The 19657-nt window shown below is 49.6% G+C and overlaps 2 protein-coding genes across 14 annotated transcripts in view; one reads left to right on the top strand and one right to left on the bottom strand.

Moving 5' to 3' along the window:
• Positions 1-2719, top strand: part of NRG2 (neuregulin 2) — a 243112-nt gene extending 240393 nt beyond the window's left edge. For all 5 annotated transcript variants that reach the window (XM_049101755.1, XM_035713846.2, XM_035713844.2 and 2 more), the window contains one exon: positions 1539-2719. In XM_049101755.1, the coding sequence (XP_048957712.1) occupies positions 1539-2352 (814 nt within the window). In that variant the 3' untranslated portion in view covers positions 2353-2719. The remainder of the gene's footprint in view (positions 1-1538) is intronic.
• Positions 2720-5577: 2858 nt separating this feature from the next.
• The window catches only part of PSD2 (pleckstrin and Sec7 domain containing 2), a 143304-nt gene continuing 129224 nt past the window's right edge, over positions 5578-19657 (bottom strand). For 5 of the 9 annotated variants that reach the window (XM_049101700.1, XM_035713842.2, XM_025445244.3 and 2 more), the window contains 8 exons: positions 17706-17796; positions 15834-15877; positions 14568-14758; positions 14297-14367; positions 13705-13862; positions 12655-12799; positions 11293-11436; positions 5578-7948 (listed from right to left, as the gene is read on the bottom strand). In XM_049101700.1, coding sequence (XP_048957657.1) covers positions 7739-7948; positions 11293-11436; positions 12655-12799; positions 13705-13862; positions 14297-14367; positions 14568-14758; positions 15834-15877; positions 17706-17796 — 1054 coding nt within the window. In that variant the 3' untranslated portion in view covers positions 5578-7738. The remainder of the gene's footprint in view (positions 7949-11292; positions 11437-12654; positions 12800-13704; positions 13863-14296; positions 14368-14567; positions 14759-15833; positions 15878-17705; positions 17797-19657) is intronic. The other 4 variants (XM_049101688.1, XM_049101691.1, XM_049101681.1 and 1 more) reach the window with 3 other exon arrangements.

Here is a 19657-nt window from a genome sequence, read left to right as displayed (position 1 = left end):
CTGGTTCTTGATCCCGAGGAGCTCTGAGCCACAGACACAAACCAGTGAAGCTTATAGCCACTTATGGAACATACTAGGCACAGGCCATTCTACCAGGGCGAGACCCAGTCTCTGACTACAGGCTCTAGAAAGTAGCCGGGTTTCAAGACCAACCTTTCAAAGCCCAACTCCATCACCTGCGTGGTTTGGAGCAGGTTGATCACCCCTGTGTTGTGTTTCCTCAGCTGTAGATCATGAAATACAGTACCTGTCACACATGGTTCTTTTGAAGGCCATCAGAGATCATGTGCATGTAGCTCTCCGACGCCTACCTACCTACACTAGGAGTAGCTATTGTTTTCAGTAGCAATAGGACTTCTTAGTGGTTGGGAGGTAGAGAGACAGGGAGAACACTCCAGGCAAGGGGAGCATCCTGAGTTGTTCCAGCAGAGGCGCTTGAGAACATGGCTAGTGAGTGAAGTGCCCTGAGCAGGGTGAGCTGTAGGGAAGCGGAGGTGGACCTGAACAGATAGGCCCGGGCCAGGTAGCTGTGGCTGATGGCCATGGGCTCTGCTTAGAATGTGGGCCCTGGATGGGTAAGCAGGAAGGATCCCTTAAGCAAAGTGTGATGTTAAAAGATTGCTCTGGAAACTGCATACAGTGGAGGAGAGGCCCTGGAGTGCATTAATGACTGGAGTGAACAACTAAGCCCAGAATGGAGTAGAGCTGGGTATGGTGTGTGTTTCAGGAGACAGGAACGGTAGCTAATTGGATGTGCATTTGAGAGAGGGAAGACAGGTGATTCTGAAAGAGTAATGGGGACTTTATTTTTTTTAAAGATGTATTTATTTATTTATGACAGACATAGAGATAGATAGAGAGAGAGAGAGGCAGAGACACTGGCAGAGGGAGAAGCAGGCTCCATGCACCGGGAGCCCGACGTGGGATTCGATCCCGGGTCTCCAGAATCGCGCCCTGGGCCAAAGGCAGGCGCTAAACCGCTGCGCCACCCAGGGATTCCCGTAATGGGGACTTTAGAAAGCAATGGGGTCTAAGTTCTGATTCCTGCCCGGCATTGGTTCAAATCCCCACTCCACCACTTCCTGGGGCTATGAACTTTGAGCAAGTCATTTAAATGTTCTGAGCCTGTTTCCTCGTGTGTAGTGTGGGGCTAACATAAGAGTCTTACGGAATTCCTGTATTAGATGGTACGCGTCCAATGCCCCAGCCCGAGCCTGACCTAAAGTAACCATTCCGAAATGGTGGTGACTGTGGGCATCCCCCACACCCAAGGCTCCTTCACGGAGCATCATCAGGCACTGGCACGTTCCGTTTGATTCGTTGAAGGGCTCATCCTAACAGCGCCAAGGAATGAGCACTGTGGTGATCCCCGCTTAACAGATAAGGATCCCGAGCCTGGGAGAGGTTAAGGAAAGTGCTTCAGGTCAGTGAGGATTCTAGCAGGCGGGGCTCCCAGGCTAGACCGCGGCTTCGCGTTGGGATCCACCCCCTCCACCGGGGCGCGGAGCCCCGGCCCACGCCTCTGCCTCTCCCCACAGGTACGTGTCAGCGCTGACCACGCCCGCGCGCCTCTCTCCCGTGGACTTCCACTACTCGCTGGCCACGCAGGTGCCGACTTTTGAGATCACGTCTCCCAACTCGGCGCACGCCGTGTCTCTACCGCCGGCCGCGCCCATCAGCTACCGCCTGGCGGAGCAGCAGCCGCTACTACGACAGCCGGCGCCCCCGGGCCCAGGGCCCGGGCCCGGCGCGGACATGCAGCGCAGCTACGACAGCTACTACTACCCTGCGGCGGGGCCCGGGCCGGGGCCGGGGCCGGGGCCGGGGCCGGGGCCGGGGCCGGGGCCGGGGCCGCGGCGTGGGGCCTGCGCACTGGGCGGCAGCCTAGGCAGCCTGCCCGCCAGCCCCTTCCGCATCCCGGAGGACGACGAGTACGAGACCACGCAGGAGTGCGCGCCCCCGCCCCCGCCCCCGCCCCCGCCGCGCCCGCGCGCCCGCGGCGCGTCCCGCAGGACGTCGGCGGGGCCCCGGCGCTGGCGCCGCTCGCGCCTCAACGGGCTGGCGGCGCAGCGCGCACGCGCGGCGCGGGACTCGCTGTCGCCGAGCAGCGGCTCGGGGGGCGGCTCAGCCTCCGCCTCGGACGACGACGCCGACGGGGCGCTGGCGGCCGAGAGCACGCCCTTTCTCGGCCTGCGCGCGGCGCACGACGCGCTGCGCTCGGACTCGCCGCCGCTCTGCCCCGCGGCCGACAGCAGGACTTACTACTCCCTGGACAGCCGCAGCACGCGGGCCAGCAGCAGACACAGCCGCGGGCCGCCCCCGCGGGGCAAGCAGGACTCGGCGCCCCTCTAGGGGCCCCGCCGCCCCTCCGCCTCGCCTGCCCCACTGTCTTTAGGGAGAACAGAGACCACCGCCTGGAGAGAGAGAGGAGGGAAAAAAGAAATAAAAATATTTTTATTTTCTATAAAAGATAAAAAGTATAACAAAATGTTTTATTTTCATTTTAGCAAAAATTGTCTTATAATACTAGCTAACGGAAAGACGTTTTTATAGGGAATCTATTTATATGTAACATCCTGATTTACAGCTTCAGGAAAAAAAAAAAGAAACAACAAAAAAAGACAGATGGGCCAATTTTTTGACTCTTTAATAGAAACCTATATTGTGGTGCCTTTTGCTGTACGCTAATCTGGAGCTCCTGGAGAGAAGTCGGGTTGTGGGGTGGAGTGCGGGGGGGGGGGGGGGGGGGGGGCGGGTGAGGGAGATGTAGGATCTCAAGCTGGCAAGGATGAGAGGAAGCTGGCAAAGAAGAGGCCTGCTGGGTGCTGGTGGGGGCGGGCAGGGGATTGGCCCTGAGGAAGGAAGTGAGGCCAGGAGTAGCCTTGCCCCCAGGCAGGATCTTGAGTCCCAGACCCGTGAAGCTCCTAGGCTTGGAGCTGGAGTTGGGGTCAGGTGACATTCAGGGGGAGACTTGAGTCCCAGCGACAGCAACCAGGACAGGGGAGGGAGCCTCCCCGCTCCTTACAGCTAATAAGGGAGGGGGCACTGAGAAAGGTCTTCCCAACAGTCCCGGCGCCAGGGAGGGGGCAGCTCTGCCAGGGCCCCAAAGTTGCGGCTCCTCCTCACCTATGGCCTCCAGGATGCCCTTCCGTCCTCTGCAGCACCTTCGTTTACAGGTTGTCTTTTCTATTTTATGCCTGCATGTCCTTTGCATTTCAGATTCTTTAGATTGGATGCATGGTCACGCTGGGACCGAGAAGAGCCACTCCACAGTGTATTTGATTCCCCTTTTAGCAATAAAATAACACCAACTCTTTCAGACCCCAAGCCACCTATGACTTCCACTCCCTCTCCACCCCTGTCCTCCCCACCCCCACCCCCACCAAACTGGGTCCACTGCTAATTTGTCAAAAAAGGTAATTGTTTAAAAAAAAAAAAAAAAAAAAACCAACCAAATGGGAACCCTGCCCTGAAATGTCCAAACACCTGACTGTTGACACTTGAACATTTTTATATTATAAATAAAATCAGAAATAACTCATGTTTGATTGTGTGTGCCTAGCCCCCAGATGAGGAGAGAAGACAGAATGAGGACCTGGGGTGGAGATGGATGGATGCTGGTGTGGAGACTGGAGAGGGCCAAGGTAGTGCCTAGGAGGAAGAGACCTCTAATCTCCCTGGCTCCAGCTCCCAGGACAGGCTGCAACCCTCCTCCTTCTTCCAAGAATATTCACAAGGTATCCCCCCTGGCTGCTGGGGAACCTGGCCAAGGGGTTGATGCATATTCCTCTGCTTTGAGCTCAGCCTCAGAAACCTGGCCCGTTTCCTGCCCTGGAGCTACTGGGGCTGCAGTGAGGCAACAATTTCCGGCCTACGTGGGTGAGGAGGGAAGGGTTGTGGGGTTGGCACTGGGGCAGCTGAGGCAAGATGACCCTTGGGGCCTCAGGCATGTCACAGGCAAGGCCTGGACATGCAAGATGGCATAATGGGTACCTTTGGCTGCCAGGAAGACCACAGCTGCTGCAGCTTGTAAGCCCACAGGGTGTTGTGCTATTCCCAAATTCATAGCCCCTCAGAGCCAGGGCCTGTCTAAACCTGCAGTCCCTGATGAGGGCATGGAGAAGACAGATGGAGGTCCAGGGTTAAGAAGCCTTTTCTCTCATTGATTCATTTATTAAACCAGTGCCCAGTGCCAGGAATCCTTATGTTCCAGCCAGACACAAGGGAGTCTTCTATCCAAAGGGCTCAGGTGGCTGACAAGTGCGCGTGCATGCGAAAATGTACCCAGAATTACTTCTGGCACATGATGCCTACTAATCGCTAATTTTATGATAATGATGATGATGGTGGTGGTGGTATCCTGTGCCTTGCATTCTTGAATCACACAGAGTGGCAAAAACTTGATGAAAGGGAGGTGATGGGGAAAAGTAAAGAAAGAACTAAAGTCATTGTGTTCACTCTGGGGGTGCTGGGGGGAAAAGCACTTGTTACAAAGAAACAGAGGAAATAATCAACTAAATGGTGTATAGACCTGCAAATCACTGACCTCTCCCAGGCCCCATCTGGTGATCTCATCCAAATCCCTTTGCTGGCTCTGAGTTTGCTGTTGGCTTTAAAATTTTCTGACAGCCACTAATTCTTCTATGTGACTTCTGACCTCTATGTGAATCCCAATAATTGTGAACGACCTCTTGGTGAATCCATAGGCCTTTCCACAACCCCTCAGTGTCAAATTTGACCCTTCCGAGTTGCTATTACCTTCTAAATTTTTAGTCAGAAACCACCTGTGACTCCAGTGAACCCCAGTAATCGTGACTGACTTCTTGGTGAACCCCCTGGCATTTTCCTGACCCCAGGTACTTGTGTCAAATAATTTGGTAGCTTGGTTATCTGCTGTGGACTCTAAAACACCTAGGAGAGTCAAGAGTTGAAGGCCAGAGCCTAATCGAATTCACCACCCATTCATTTCACAGTTGTGAATGGGACCTGGAAGCAGGTGTGTCTGGAGAGGCTCTTCTTCCATTCTGCCTCGGGGCATCTTTAGTATAGACCCATCAGGAAGAGGTATAGCCCTGTTTAGTGACTTCCCTACTACCACCTTGTCCGCCAGGAGCACTTAGGACATTCAGGCGGCTTCCTGAGTCACTGTCTTCTTCCTCACTCCTCCAGTTCTATCTTCTCTCTTCCAGGTCAGTTTTGGCTTTGTCCTCAGTGCTCCCAAGGTCCCAAATGGTAAAGTGACGGCCTGTCCTCCCCACTAGACTGTGAGCCCCATGTGGACAGGGAGCCCCTCAGTCCTTTCCTCCCCACAGTATCCTCAACACCCAGCACAGTGTGCAGCACTGGTGACTTTCAGTGAATGAGAAAATGAAGGTTCAACACTGTGGTCAAGGGTCAGCCCCCAGAAGTCCCTGAGCCCAAAGCCACTTCCCAGGACCACCAGGTGGCGCAAACCACTTGCTGCATCTCACCTGTAGTCCTCCAGCCCCTGGAATTGGACAGTCCTGGAAAATGGGCATATTAGGGGCAGAAATTGGGGGGGAATATGATGGCCCATTATAATGTAGGAAAGAAATATTAGAACTCTGATTTAGATTTATTTTCATCTCATCTTTTTAAATTTCTATTTTTGTGTATGTTTTATAATGTACATATTTTAGTACAGTAGTACATGTATATAATTTACAATAAATAATTATACAATTAAGAAAGTGACCAACAGATTTTTTTTACTGATGGGAGACATCACTAGTGCTCAGGGAAGCATATCTGTCTGCAGCAGACAGAAGGTTGCTCCTCTGCTTTCACTCATCCACCCTCATTAAGGTGGGAAGCTGACCCTCAAAATCAAAGACCTTAGAGCCAGAATGGAGAAAGTACAGAGAGCTCTTTTGTGTTACATTGCTCTTTCGATTTCATTTAAGTGAACATTTACTTCCCCTCAGCAAAATTAAGGGGCCAGATGGTTTGGTTATAAAATACACTTCAGTGGATCCAAATTAAATAATCTGGATTTAAATCACTACATATTTCCACAGACTCATACGTCATCCCTTGTATCAAATGTGAGCGTGCTTGTAAATGTTAGGTACTTAATAAGACAAGTCAACCTTGCAACTAACTAAATATGTTACCACTGAGGTCAAATTGCTGCCCAAACTAACCTATCTTTAAATATATAAGGATCTGCTCATCATAGCTCATTAAAGGAACCATCACCCCCACCACTTGTCAGTCTAAGGAATTCAGGGCTTACAGGATACTAGTTGGTGGTCATCACATGGCAAATTTTTCTCTCCTTCCCAGGCCTGTCCTTAGCTAGCATTCCTGGGTCACCAGAAGAGTGAAAGAAATGTCAACTTAAAAAACAATCAGCAACTTCTTACTCCACCATTTCCCAAGAGCAGAAATTAATGGCTTCCATAACCCTCCTCCACCAAACATCTTTGGGCTTGTTGACAAGTGGCTGTTTGCAAGGCAGAGTATCTTCTATTCCTGTAGCAGTAGATCTGTACAAGAAGCCACCTCTGGGGGATCCCTGGGTGGCGCAGCGGTTTGGCGCCTGCCTTTGGCCCAGGGCGCGATCTTGGAGATCCGGGATCGAATCCCACGTCGGGCTCTCAGTGCATAGAGCCTGCTTCTCCCTCTGCCTGTGTCTCTGCCTCTCTCTCTCTCTCTCTCTCTCTCTCTGTGACTATCATAAATAAATAAAAATTAAAAAAAAAAAAAAAGAAGCCACCTCTGGAATTCAGAGCACCAACATAAAGACCAAAATATAAACAGGGCCATGGTCCCACCCTACTCATACCCCAGAATGCCTGTGGAACAAGATGGGGTGGCATATGCACACACGGTCTATTCATTCCAAAGCATCAACTGGAAGAGCAGTGGAAGTCCCAGGTCAGCCGGAAGAGGGGAAATGGGGGGAGAAGAGGTCAGCACTATCTCCACCTTCCCTCCCAGAGTGTCTGGGCTACCAAGAGCCCAGATGGCAGCCCTCCTTGCTAACAGGTGGAGTTCTCGTATAGGCTTTTCCTTCTTCTTTCATTTTGATATCAATTCCAAAATCATCTCTAAAGGAGCTCCATATATATATTCTTTTATATATATACATTTTTGTCCATATAAAAGAAAGCAGTAATGGCCTCTATAAATGGAAGGTGAGGTGAATGCACACACGAGTAGACAGCTTGACGTTGAGGAAGCAGGCCCAGGTCCTGGATTATTGCAAAGGGAGGCAGGAGAACAAGGCGTGGTTGCAGAAGCTACTGGGTGGAGGGAGGAGAGGATGGTACTGGTGGTCTGCCGACCTGCTGCTGGTCAAGTCTGAGGAGGGAAGAGGAGAACAGGTAGGGATCCAGACCTGCCCTTGGAATGGAAACAGGGAGATGACAGGAACTTGTGAGAAGGGGAGGGTCTGCAAAGTCAGCTGCCCTTCCTCCTTCTCCAGTGACATCGTGTCTAGAGCATGCACACAACTGGCCTACAAAATGAGGCTCCGTGGTGGAGAGGAACATGAGGGCTGAGGAGAAAGTATGAGGCCCAGATAAACCCCAGGATGCAAGAAGACCAACGCCATGAATAGCATCTCCGTCTCCTTGGCCCATGGGGCTCTCTGCACCCCTCTGGCTGCCTGTCAATTGCCTGGAGCTGGTACAAGTGGCCCCTGGCTGGAATTGTGCTCACTGACCCGTCTGGCAACACTTGCCTGCCTCTGAGGCCTGCCTATCAATGCCAGCTAAGTATCAGGCCCAGTGGTATCCTTTGTAGTTTTGCTGCCAGTCACAGTTCCGTGGCCCTGACTGAGGGCAGGGCTTGAGTGTGTCTTGCGGAGGGAAGGATCATCCCCTTCCAAGGTGGCCAGCCGGGCCTCAATCCGCTCCAGGTCATCTGAGCCCACTTTGATTTTCACTGCCAGGAGGTGGATATAGGTCTCATAACGGCTTTTCTGGAAAAAAAGAGAAAGGCCAAACAAAGTCAAAGGACAAACAACAAATGAAAAAAAAAAAAAAAAAAGTATTTGGATCTTAGGTGACAAAAGACCAATTTCCTTAATATTCAGAGAGCTCTCACTAATCAATAAAAAGAAGATAAACAATCCAATAAAAAAAACTAGGCAAGAGACATACACAGAAATCTTACTCATAATTTTAAAAATTCAAATTAGGGCAGCCCTGGTGGCTCAGCAGTTTAGCGCCGTCTTCAGCCCAGGATGTGATCCTGGAGACCCGGGATTGAGTCCCACCTCCGGCTCCTTGCATGGAGCCTGCTTCTCCCTCTGCCTGTGTCTCTGCCCCTCTCTCTCTCTCTCTCTGTCTCTCATGAATAAATAAAATCGTTTTTAAAAAATTCAAATTAATTGGCAATGATTTCTTGAGTATAACACCAAAAGTAAGGACAACCAAAATAAAAATTGACAAATAGGATTACAAAATTTAAAACTCATGTGTCTCAGGGGCGCCTGAAATATTTGCACATCCATATTCATAACAGCACTATTTGCAAAAGCCAAAAGGTGAAAGCAACCCAAATGCCCAGCAGCAGATGAAAAGATAAAGATGTGGTATCCACGTACAGCAGAATAGTATTCAGCCTTAAAAAGGAAGGAAATTCTAATGCATGTCACAACATGGATAAACTTGAGCAAAAGCCAGTCACAAAAACACAAAATCTGTTATTAATTCACTAATAGGCAGTAACTAGAGTAGTCAAAATCACAGAAACAGAAACAAGAACAGTAGTTGCCCCTGGGGGATGGGGGGGAGAGGTGGTGCAACAAGGGGAGGTGGGCAGGACTTGCTGTTTTATGGGTGTAGAGTTTCAGTTGGGAAGATGAAACGGTTCTGGAGATTGGTTAAACAACAATGTGAGTAGACTTAATGCTATTTAACTATCCACTTAGAAATGGTTAAGATGATAAATTTTATGCCATGCATATTGACCACAATTAAAATTTTTTAATTCAAATTAAAATGGCAATGAGATACCCCTTGTTAAACCTTAGATTGATGACAATTAAAACATCCAGTAGTGTCCAGTGTTGGTAAGAGCATGAATAGAGAAGTACATTCATAAGCTATTTAAAGTGTTATAAATGGGGGGAGGTGCAGTGCCTGAGTGGCCCACTCAGTTGAGTGTCTAACTCTTGGTTTCGGTTCAGGTCATTATCTCAGGGTCGTGAGATCGAGCCCTGCATCGGGCTCTGTGCTCAGCATAGGGTCTGCTTAAGACTCTCTCTCCCTCTGCCCATCTCTTCCCCTCTCCCTCTCTCAAGTAAATAAATTTAAAAATAAATAAAGTATTAGAAATTGGGGCACTTGGGTGGCTCAGTTGGTGAACCATCCAACTCTTGATTTTAGCTCAAGGTTGTGAGATTGAGTCCCATGTCAGGCTCCATGTTGGGTGTGGAGCCTGCTTAAGATTCTCTCTCTCCCAGGGAGGTAGGTAGGGGGAATGGGGGTAACTAAGTGACAGGCATTAGGAGGGCACCTGACATGATGAGCCCTGAGTGTTATATGCAACTGATGAATTACTGAATTCTACATCTGAAACTAATGATGTACTATATGTTGGCTAATTGATTTTTAATTTTTAAAAAATCTCTCCTTCTGCCCCTCTCCACTCTCTCACTCTTTAAAAAAAAAAAAAAATGTTACAAATTGGTAAACACTTAGGAGGGAAATTTGGTCACTATGTCTGAGGTCCTGACTTTGAGCTTCCAGCCGTCACCACAGTCAGGAGAGGCTGAGGTCCCAGAAGAAACAAAGAGTAAAGGTGCAGAGACACTGTTCTCATGCAGCTCTGTCACATGAGCAGAAAGACCCTTCACTGCTGGGCTTCACCTCCCCCAGTTAAGCCAGGGGCAAGTGAGAAAGACCAGAGTGCTGGAGTTACAATCACCTGGGATAGGATCCTGGCTCCTGCACTTTTTTTTTAAAGATTTTATTTATTTATTCTTTTTTTTTTAAGATTTTATTTATTTATTCATGAGAGACACAGAGAGAGAGAGAGAGAGGCAGAGACACAGGCAGAGGGAGAAGCAGGCTCCATGCAGGGAGCCTGACGTGGGACTCGATCCTGGGTCTCTAGGATCAGGCCCTAGGCTGAAGGCTGCACTAAACCACTGAGCCACCTGGGATGCCCTTATTTATTTATTCTTGAGACACACACCAGAGAGAGGCAGAGACATAGGCAGAGGGAGAAGCAGGCTCCATTCAGGGAACCCAATGTTGGACTCGATCCTGGGACCCCAAGATCAGGTCCTGAAGGCAGGCGCCCAACCGCTGAGCCACCCAGGCATCCCATGGCTCCTGCACTAACTGTCACCTCAGGCAAGTGATCTGCCCTCTCCAAGCCTCAATTTTCCCATCTGTAAAATGGGGATACTAAGAGAACCCATTTCACAGAGTTGACATGAGGATTAAAGCAATCAGTACAAGGGAGTGAAGGCACTCATGCCTGGCAGTTGGCTAGAGATCAGTCCACTGTAGCTTTTGCCATCCTTTTTTTATGTTGCAGAGAGAGTGGGTCTGAGAAGACTTTAAGAGTGGTACAGCTTTATGTTTTTCAAAAGGTCAGGATCTCTCCTGGGAATGCTCCTCTCTTTCTCACACAGTAAAAAATCAATGTAGAAATCCAGAGACTGAGATCAGTGACTTCCTGCCTTTCTTGCCCCAAAGGCTCAGACTCAGCCTCTGTATTGTCCGCCCCCATCAGCAAGTCAATACAAAGGCCAGTCCAAAAGGGACAAGTGGTTCCTGCCTCCCTTCCCCAAGCTGCCCCCCCTTCACCAGGTGAAGGCGATGTCAGCCCATTTACAGAGCATTGTGAGGCAGAATCAGGGCAGGAGGACAGAGAGACAAGATGGAGAGAAGGGAGAAGCTTGTTGCTGATAAACATCTGTGGAAGAGGAAAAGGAGACAAAAGCGGGGTAGGTCAGGCAGGTGGGCTTGGCACTGTCTATGGTTGAGCTGTGACAGCTTCCCGAGAGGCTGGGTCATGGGGGAAGCGCAGGTGAGGAGCGGCTGGGAGAAGAATGGTGCCCACCTCGTGCTCCTTGAGAGACACAAGTAAGGGCACATCTGTTTGATTAACAACTGGCAGCTGAACTGATCAGACTGGCCCACAGAAGGCCATGCATGGCTCATGATTGCCTCAGGGGAGCCCCCAAAGTGGAGACCCCCCAAACCAGGAGCCACTGGCTGCGGAATGATGCTGGTGACAGAGAGAAGAGCTGGCTTCCTCCTTCTGCCCCAGTGCCATCCTTAGCAATCGGCCCTAAGGAGAACGCACCTCGAAAGTGAGATAGTGTTCCTTCAGCCGGTTCTCCTCAGCCTCCTTGGACTTGACTCCCCTCTCAATGGGATGGCATTTGTGCTCAGCCAGCTCTGAAGTCACCTGCCTTAACTTATTCTCATGGGAACGCAGCTGCTCCTCCTGCAAAGACAAGTCCTAGACTTGAGGTCCCACTCTCAGGATGTCATGGGTGGGTCTAAACCTATTGCACTGGATCTGCTTCAGCAAAGGGAAACTGAGGCCTGCCCAGGGTCATCAAGTATGTGGAGCCCTGAGGGAGTGCCCTTCCTCCTCTTTCCTGCCTTGCTTTGATTGGCATCAACCCTCTGAGATAAAACCACAGCAGGCTTGGGAGATGACAGCCTCACACTAGAATGAGCACATAGATCATTCCCTGACATAGACACACAGTCACTCCAGACACCCCCACCCCTGCCAGTTCATATGGACGCTCACATACACACAAACCCAATGGACCAAGAGAGAGCCTGGCCTCAGCTATCCTTGGCGCCGTACACTGCACACATTCTCTCAGATTCGTGCCCAGACACATATAAAGGTCACAGACCCAGAATCACCCAGAGACACTGTTACTCACAGACAAGTGTGCACACACATCCCACCCACCGAAGTACAGCCAGACCACTTCGTGCTGGGTGGGCAATGAGCTGCATGTGTGTGCATATGTATGATGCATGTGTGCAGTGTGGGTGTGGGTGCACAGCACATGTGTATGCTCACATGCACATGTGTGTGCCTGTATGGTATATGTGTGCACAGGGTGTGGGGTGTGTGCTCCTAAGCTGCAGCCTAGAAGTGCAGTGAGAGACCCAGGACAAAGGCCCAGTGGGAAAGGGGCCCTGACAAAGACAGGAAGTATGGAGCTCCTCCTGCCCTCCTCCCAAGCAGTGGTCTACCATTTATCCTCTCTTCCCTAAAAAACTCAAGTATTGATGAGTAGTTTTTTTAGGATTACAAATAAAACACTTAAGGTAGGTAAGGACAGCAAAAGAGTACTGGATGCAGGGCCAGCCACATCTTGCCTGTCCCTAGCTCCCTGTGACACATGCATTCACTCACATTCATGCTCAGACACACACAATGGCCACAGATCCACAATGACATCCACAGGATGCATCGCCATTGGCAAAGAATGCAGGCCTCTGTGCGGTGCGTGGCTTCAGTCTTCCCATCTGTAAATGAGGGTGAGTGCAATGGGGATGGAGAAGATCTGCCTCTTCACCTTGTCTCTTAGCTCAAGACCAGGTACTATACAGGAGCTGGAGGAGGAGGCTGTTAGATGGAGACCTGGCTGGAGGCAGCCTGAGGAAGTAGCACTGGGGTCCTAGGAGCTCGTACCTGGCAGAGGCGAGTGGTGCAGGAGGGTAGCAGGGGCCGACAGAACTTCTTCATGGAGCTGACAGCAGCAGGGAAGGATGGGGCTGAGAAGATGGCAGCCACCAGGTTGATCCTAAGGATCCAGGACAGCATTTCTTCTTTGCTCCTGGGGACAGGAGGGGAGGAGAGAGGGCACCAGCTCCTCACAATAGGTCTCCCTGTCCCCCACCCAGCACACAGGACCCACCACCAGCCCGGCACAGGGAGAAAGCCTCTCCCTTCACAAAGAGTGAAGGAGGATGGCAGGATGGGGGCTGGGTGGGCCTGGTCCAGTCTGCATAGGGAGCTCCCCGCTGTCCCAGCTTCTAGGCAAGACCTGGATTTTCATATGAAAATAAAGCTGTCCAGATCCAGAGCTAATGGCCCTGGAGTAATGGGCTCTAGAGCCAGTGGGCCCAGGGTGAGCCCTGGATTAAGCAGTATCCCCATTAGGCCTCCTGTCCCTGCCCCACTACCTTGCCCAGCATGCTCACTCCCACCCTGAGAGGTCACCTACCAGCCTCCTGCCTTCTAAATTCACCTGACACATGAAACTCCAATCTCAAGTCACAGGACAGGGAGTGGACTAAAGGCCTTCCAGTGAATCTATAGGACGAGTCTTTCTAATCCCTTTCCCCACCCCGATTTACAGTGAAGGAGGATTCATTAAGACTCCATCTGCCCCAGATTTAGGGACCTCAGCCTGCGACAGAATCGCCTGGAAGGCTGATTAGAACATAACTGCTAGCCCAGGCCCAGAGTTCCTAATTCGGTAGGTCTAAGGTGGGGCCAGAGAAATTGCATTTCTAATACGTTTCCAGGAGATGCTGACAGGACCACACTGGAGGACCTCTACTTCAGGGGACCCAGGCTGTCGGTCTGTGCCAAGCAGACACACTCACTCTTGTGGATGATGTGCAGGCAAGCTTAGGGCACCTCACCTAAGGCAAATGAGGATTGGGGTGCAGTACAGGCTCCATGCCGCTGGCCCTGAGCCCAGGGTGGAGTGAGGGGGCTCCCACTCCTACTTACGGTGCCTGGAAGAGGAAGACCCTCCAGTCAGCCGTCTTCAGCTTGAGCACATTGGACTTCTTGCTGTAGTCAGAAGCCCTGGTAGCCAGAGCATGGTGCACACGAATGGCATTCTTCAAGTCGCCCTCAGACAGAGCTTTGTCAGGCCTGTACTCATCCTGGATATGTGAAGTGGGGACAGGCAAGCCTCTGTCATAACCAGGCTCTGGTATACTAACCTACACTTCCTCGACCCTCACCATCCCCCCTTATACTCTCCCCATCCTGTCCCCACACTCCCTCCATTCTTCAGCTCTTGCCATTCTGGTGCCATGCCCATCCTAACAAAGCACTCCAACCACTCCTCTCCCCACCCTGGTTTGTCCCAAGGCCCAAAAAGAGCTTCCAGTGTGTATCCTCTGAGCCCATGGGCATTTCAAAGATCCCTCTCTGAAAACCCAAAGCTCTGTGAGCCCCAGTCAGACTTTAATGAGGGAAGGATCCAGCATCTGCCTAAGCCCCAGGTCCTGCCAGGGACCCTCTGAGCACCTCAAGATGGGCCTGTTGGAGGTCGCACTGGCACTTCCGGAGTAAGGATTCTGGGGCCTCTCACCTTCTGCAGGTACAGGATGGTCCCTTTGAGCACCGCGTAGAATTTCTTCCAGCCACGCCTCCCACGGGGTGCTAGGGATGGGCATATGGGTAGTGTGGCCACAACCACACACCCCAATATCTCCTCTACTGCATCCCCCTACACATCTACCTGGATAAGCAACCCCAGAGGAGTAGTCACGGGATCCAGACCCTACCCCCTGCCAGACTAGCATCCCTCTCCCCCCAGACTAGCATCCCTCCCCGTGCCCTTTTCCCAGTCTGACACCCACTCCTCTTGCCATCCATGTCAGCGTGAGTCTTCCGAGTCAGCACACCATGCTTGTAGGTGGTAGCACTGAGAGCCTGCGGGACATCCAGGAAGGGGTTCCCACCATCCAGGATCCGTGTCACTTTCTTGGTGCCTGTCCCAAACTTGTCATCCACCAGCTCAGACAGTGATTTCCTCAGCTCATCCTCATCACTAGGAAAATACTAGGCCTGAGCACCATCTCCATGGAAGCCTTAGCCCCACATGGACATGTTCTCTCCCCATGAACCCTTCTCTGGGAAACAGGCAGAGGTGAAGAGCAGAGATAGGGAAGTTCCAATTCCAGATCACAGACCCAGATCTTTGACCCCTGCCTCTGTCTTCAATTCTGACCCCAGTCTTCAGAGCTGTGATTTTTGGCCTCCAAGCTCTAATCCTCACCACTGACCACAAAGTTGGAGACTTTACTAGTCTTATTCCTGGTCTTTCTTCTTCTCTCTCCAACCCTGAAAGCTCAGACTCAGGAAGCAGTGACCCATGGGCAGACTGAAGTGGCTGCCCAAGCTCCACAGACACGCTGGGCCAGTAGGTGAGCCCCCTAAAGTCTAGGCTCCCCTTTATTTAGAGCCCTGGTAGAAGAATGCCTGCTCTTCCCAGTGTTTCTGGAGTTCCTAACAATCCTTACCTGTGACCTCTACAAGGACCCAAAGGCCAAGGCTGCCCTGGGGAGCACAAAAGACAGGGGCATCCACTTTCCCCAGGAGCCTCTCAGTCTCCCCACCCAGCAAAGTGACCACATCTCTTTCCAGATGGCTGGGCACCTCCAGGACTCACTGCCTTTGCAGAAGAAGAATTTAGGGGGCAGTCACCCTTTGCACTGCCAAGAGCAGACGCTACCTAAACGTGGTAGTATTCTTGGTATTTTAGGGGGACTAATGCCTCCTGCCTGCCTACCTCCCAAAAGGGAAAGAGCCATCATCACTGGGAATAGCGGCAATATCCTCAGTAACAGAAAATAAGTTGTGGACATCATGAAACCAAAGTCACAGTTTAATCAATTCCATACCAGTTTAACATTGTACACTTTTTATCAATACAGAAAATGTACCCAAAGGGGAACTCATCATGTGGTGCGGGCCAGCTAGACAAGGGTCACCGGAGCTGTGGTTTACGAGAAATCAGCACCATGGAGAGTGACAGTAGGGCCTTCCCAGTACTATCAGCCACTCCCCCTTTTCCTTTAAGGTGATTCATTTTCCCCATACCTGAGCCCATGGGCACTACTCACATGGCCCATTCCAGCTTTTCATTCTTGATGGAGTTGTAAAGAGTCTAGGACAGGGGAAAAGAAAAAGAGAGGAGTTCAGATGAAGAATCAAAGAAATCGGGCAGCCAGGGTGGCTCAGCGGTTTAATGCCGCCTTCGTCCCAGGGCGTGATCCTGGAAACCCAGGATCAAGTCCTGCGTTGGGCTCTCTGCATGGAGCCTGCTTCTCCCTCTGCCTGCCTCTCTGCCTGTGTGTCTCTCATGAATAAATAAAATCTTACAAAAAAAAAAAAGGAATCAAAGAAATCTCCATCTACCTCTAGTAATGTGTATGCAGTGAGGAAGCACCTTTTCAGCCAGTGGGGCAAAATGAGTGTTTGATTCACAGTTGTTTGTTGGATGGGTGAATGAATAAGAGATGGGTAAGTATATGATTGTTTAGATGAATGGATAGATAGATTTGAGGATGAGTTGGGTAGATAGGTTAGTGGGTAGGTGGCTGGGTGGGGAAATGAGTGGATGGGTGAGCGTTCAAGGGTGTAGAAGGTATATGTGTGGATGATGGGTGAATGGGTGGGTGTTGGGGCAGGGGAATGAGTTTCTGGGTAGGTGAATGGATAAAGGGATGGGTGCCATGGGAGCTCAATTAAATGGGTGGATGGGTAGATGGGGAGAAGTAGGTAGGTAGGTGTTGGGACTGGGATTATTTGATCTCACAAATACATTCTTAACAAGCCCTTGTTGATGGTGAAGAAGATAATTATGGTAAGAAGAGTAATAGAGACAATGTTCTATTTTTTTTTTTTACCTCCAGACTCACTATCCCACTGCCTACCTGGTATCACCATATCCTTCAAACCTACTATCTAAAATTAAACTCACTTTTGAGTAGCTCAATCTTAAGGTTAAGCGTTCTACTCTTGATTTCAGCTCAGATCATGATCTCAGGGTCTTGAGATTAAGCCCCACATTCGGCTCCACACTCAGCACAGATTCTCCCTCTCCCTCTGCCCTTCCCTCTCTGTCTGCCTGTCTCTCTCAAATAAATCTTTAAAAATAGTAAAACTGAACTCATCACTTACCCCCCAAAAAAACCTGCTCCTCTTCCTCCAAGGCAGAGAACTGACAAGGCTTAAAAGGCCTGAGTTCCCGCCTGGGCTTCAGCCTCAGGAGAAAACTAGAATCCCTTAATTCCTGATAATGTTGGAGAAATGGGTGGGTTTTTCTCTGTGGTGATGACAGTGACAGTTGTGGTGAAGGTGAAGGTACTGATAAGGTAATGGTGATGGCAGTGGCAGCTATGACAACTGTTGGTAGTTTTAAGGATCACTGTGACAGCAATGAAGATAATGGAGTGTTAAAAACAAATCTCATAAAGTCTACCCTTCTACATAACTCAGGGAATACATAGCAGTCAGTGTTTAACTGGATGGTCACTAACTCTGTCCCAAAGTCTGGTGGCTCTGACCCCAGTATTAAAAATATAGACTGTTGAAGGGGTGTGGATGGCTCAGTGACTAGAGTCTGGGACTCTTGATCTTGGAATCATGAGTTCGAGCCCCATGTTGGGTACGGAGATTATTTTTTCAAAGATTTATTTATTTATTTATTTGAGAGGGCGGGAGAGGCAAAGGGAGAGAGGGGGGGAGGTCTCAAAGAGACTCTCCTCTGAGTGCAGAGCCCAAAGTGGGGCTCAATCTCACAACCCTGAGATCATGACCTGAGCCAAAAATCAAGAGTCGGACACCTCACCAATTGAGCCACCCAGGCGCCCCTGGAATAGAGATTTTTTTTTCTAAATTTAGACTGTCAGGATTTAGTGAAGCAGAGACCTCTCTCCTCTGTACCCACTCCAGGTACAGCTGGGGATGTGGGAACCCTTAATAGGTTTTACCTTCAGCAGGTCTTTGGCAAAGTCCTGGCCATCATTCAGCTGGTCCAAGTTGGCAATGAACTGCTGGCAGGACATCTTCTTGCCAATGTTCTGTAATGGAGAAATGGTTCTGCCTGAGAGTAGGGATGGAGGCTGGTATAGTCCCCACACCCCGCCCTGCCCAGCCAGAAGGGACAAGGCAGCATCAAGGGCAGTAACAAGAAATACTGCCTAGTTCCCATTGTGTCCAAGAGTTTACAAGACTCTTTTTCACTTTCAAGATTCTATCTGATCCTCAAGCATCATGAGAAGCTGGAGTTTTCCTCAAGCCCAGATGGAGTCAGGTTGGATTAAATAACATAAAAACTGACATTTGCCAGGTCTCTAGTATGCTCTAGGTATTGTACTTAACATGCATTATTTTATTTCCTTCTCAAAACAAAGAGAAGGTGAGGTAGGTATTACTATTATCCCCATTTGACAGATAAGGAAACTGAGGAATAGGAAGGTGAAGTGACGTGCCCATGATCACACAGGAAGGAAGTGGAAGGGCTGAGTGTATCTGACACCAAAGCCCATGCTCTCACCCGCTACTCCATGGTTAACTCTCCCAAGGTCACACAGCACCAGGACTTGAACCCAGGCCTCTTGGCTGCTGAGCAGAAGCTCTGTGTATTCCGTCACAACTGTCTCACCCTCTCACCTGTACAGAGGGGCGGCAAGACCTCCAAGAGGTAGGTGAAGTGAGGGAGAGGTTGGTCTTAAGAGAATCAAAAATCAATTTCCACCAATACACATGGGTACCCCATGCTGAGCTGGGCTGGAATCAAGGGAACCCAAGCAGATGATCTCACTCCAGGAGGCACAAAGAGCTGGGAATGATTGTACCCCAAATTCTGCCTTTTTTAAACCACAGAAGAGCAGAGGGGCTCCAGCCCTCCAAACCCAACACCTGATGTGCACACTTTCGGATTCTTCTTGCAACATCCATGTCTGATGACACACTGGGTGGCACTTCACCTTTATGAAGACAAAGACCCTTGAATACCAGATACCTATTGGTGTAGGATTTTGTGGATTTAGGTCATCTATAAGACAGTGTTTACCAAGACTTACCTATGGATGGGAATAGGTATTGTCCCACAAAGATTTCATAATCAAATAAATTTACATGTTTCAGAGTCTTTAATATGCTTTTGTGTGTTGACAGTCTCCAAATGAAGGATCCCATGTACAGCTTCCCAAACTCATTGATCTTGTCACCATTTTAACAAGGATAATCTATTAATGTTAAATGGGACATTCACATACTACAGAAAATAATCCAGGAAACAAGGATATAGGGCTTTATAAGTAGCTGACAAGGGAGAATTTTCTACACCTTTCCAAAAGGTTAAGAAGACAGGATCTTACATGTGCCTTGATATAGTATGTTTCATATGTTTATGTGTATTTATGTTTCTACATATGCAGCCACTTATGTATTCATTCATTATAGCAGGATATAAGGCATTAATGTCTGGGTTCCACACACTGCACATTCCCCAGCCACTAATCAGGAGTCCAAAATCAAAAGATAACCAGGCAATAATTTCACTCCTAGAAATGACAGGCTATCTTGTTGCAAATTAATCTTCCTAACAAACAATTGCTGGTCAAAATATAAAAATATCTGTGTGGGTGGGTGGCTGGGTGGCTCAAGATGGTTAAGTGTCTGCCTTCAGTTCAGATCATGATCCCAGAATCCCAGGATTGAGCCCTACATTGGTCTTCCTGCTCAGCAGGGAGTCTGCTTCTCCCTCTGCCCCTCATTCCACTCATGCTGTCTTCCTCTCTAATAAATAAATAAATAAATAAATAAATAAATAAATAAATAAATAAATAAACAATTTTTTAAAATTGAAAAATAAAACATTGTGTGAAGGCACTGGAAAAATTTAAGAGCAGTGAGGACTTCCAGGGTAAGGATTCTG

The sequence above is a fragment of the Canis lupus genome, chromosome 2, assembly GCF_003254725.2.
Source record: "Canis lupus dingo isolate Sandy chromosome 2, ASM325472v2, whole genome shotgun sequence".
Taxonomy (NCBI): Eukaryota; Metazoa; Chordata; class Mammalia; order Carnivora; family Canidae; genus Canis; species Canis lupus.
The sequence above is the reverse complement of the archived record's forward strand: the minus strand, read 5'-3'. Positions and strand labels throughout refer to the sequence as shown.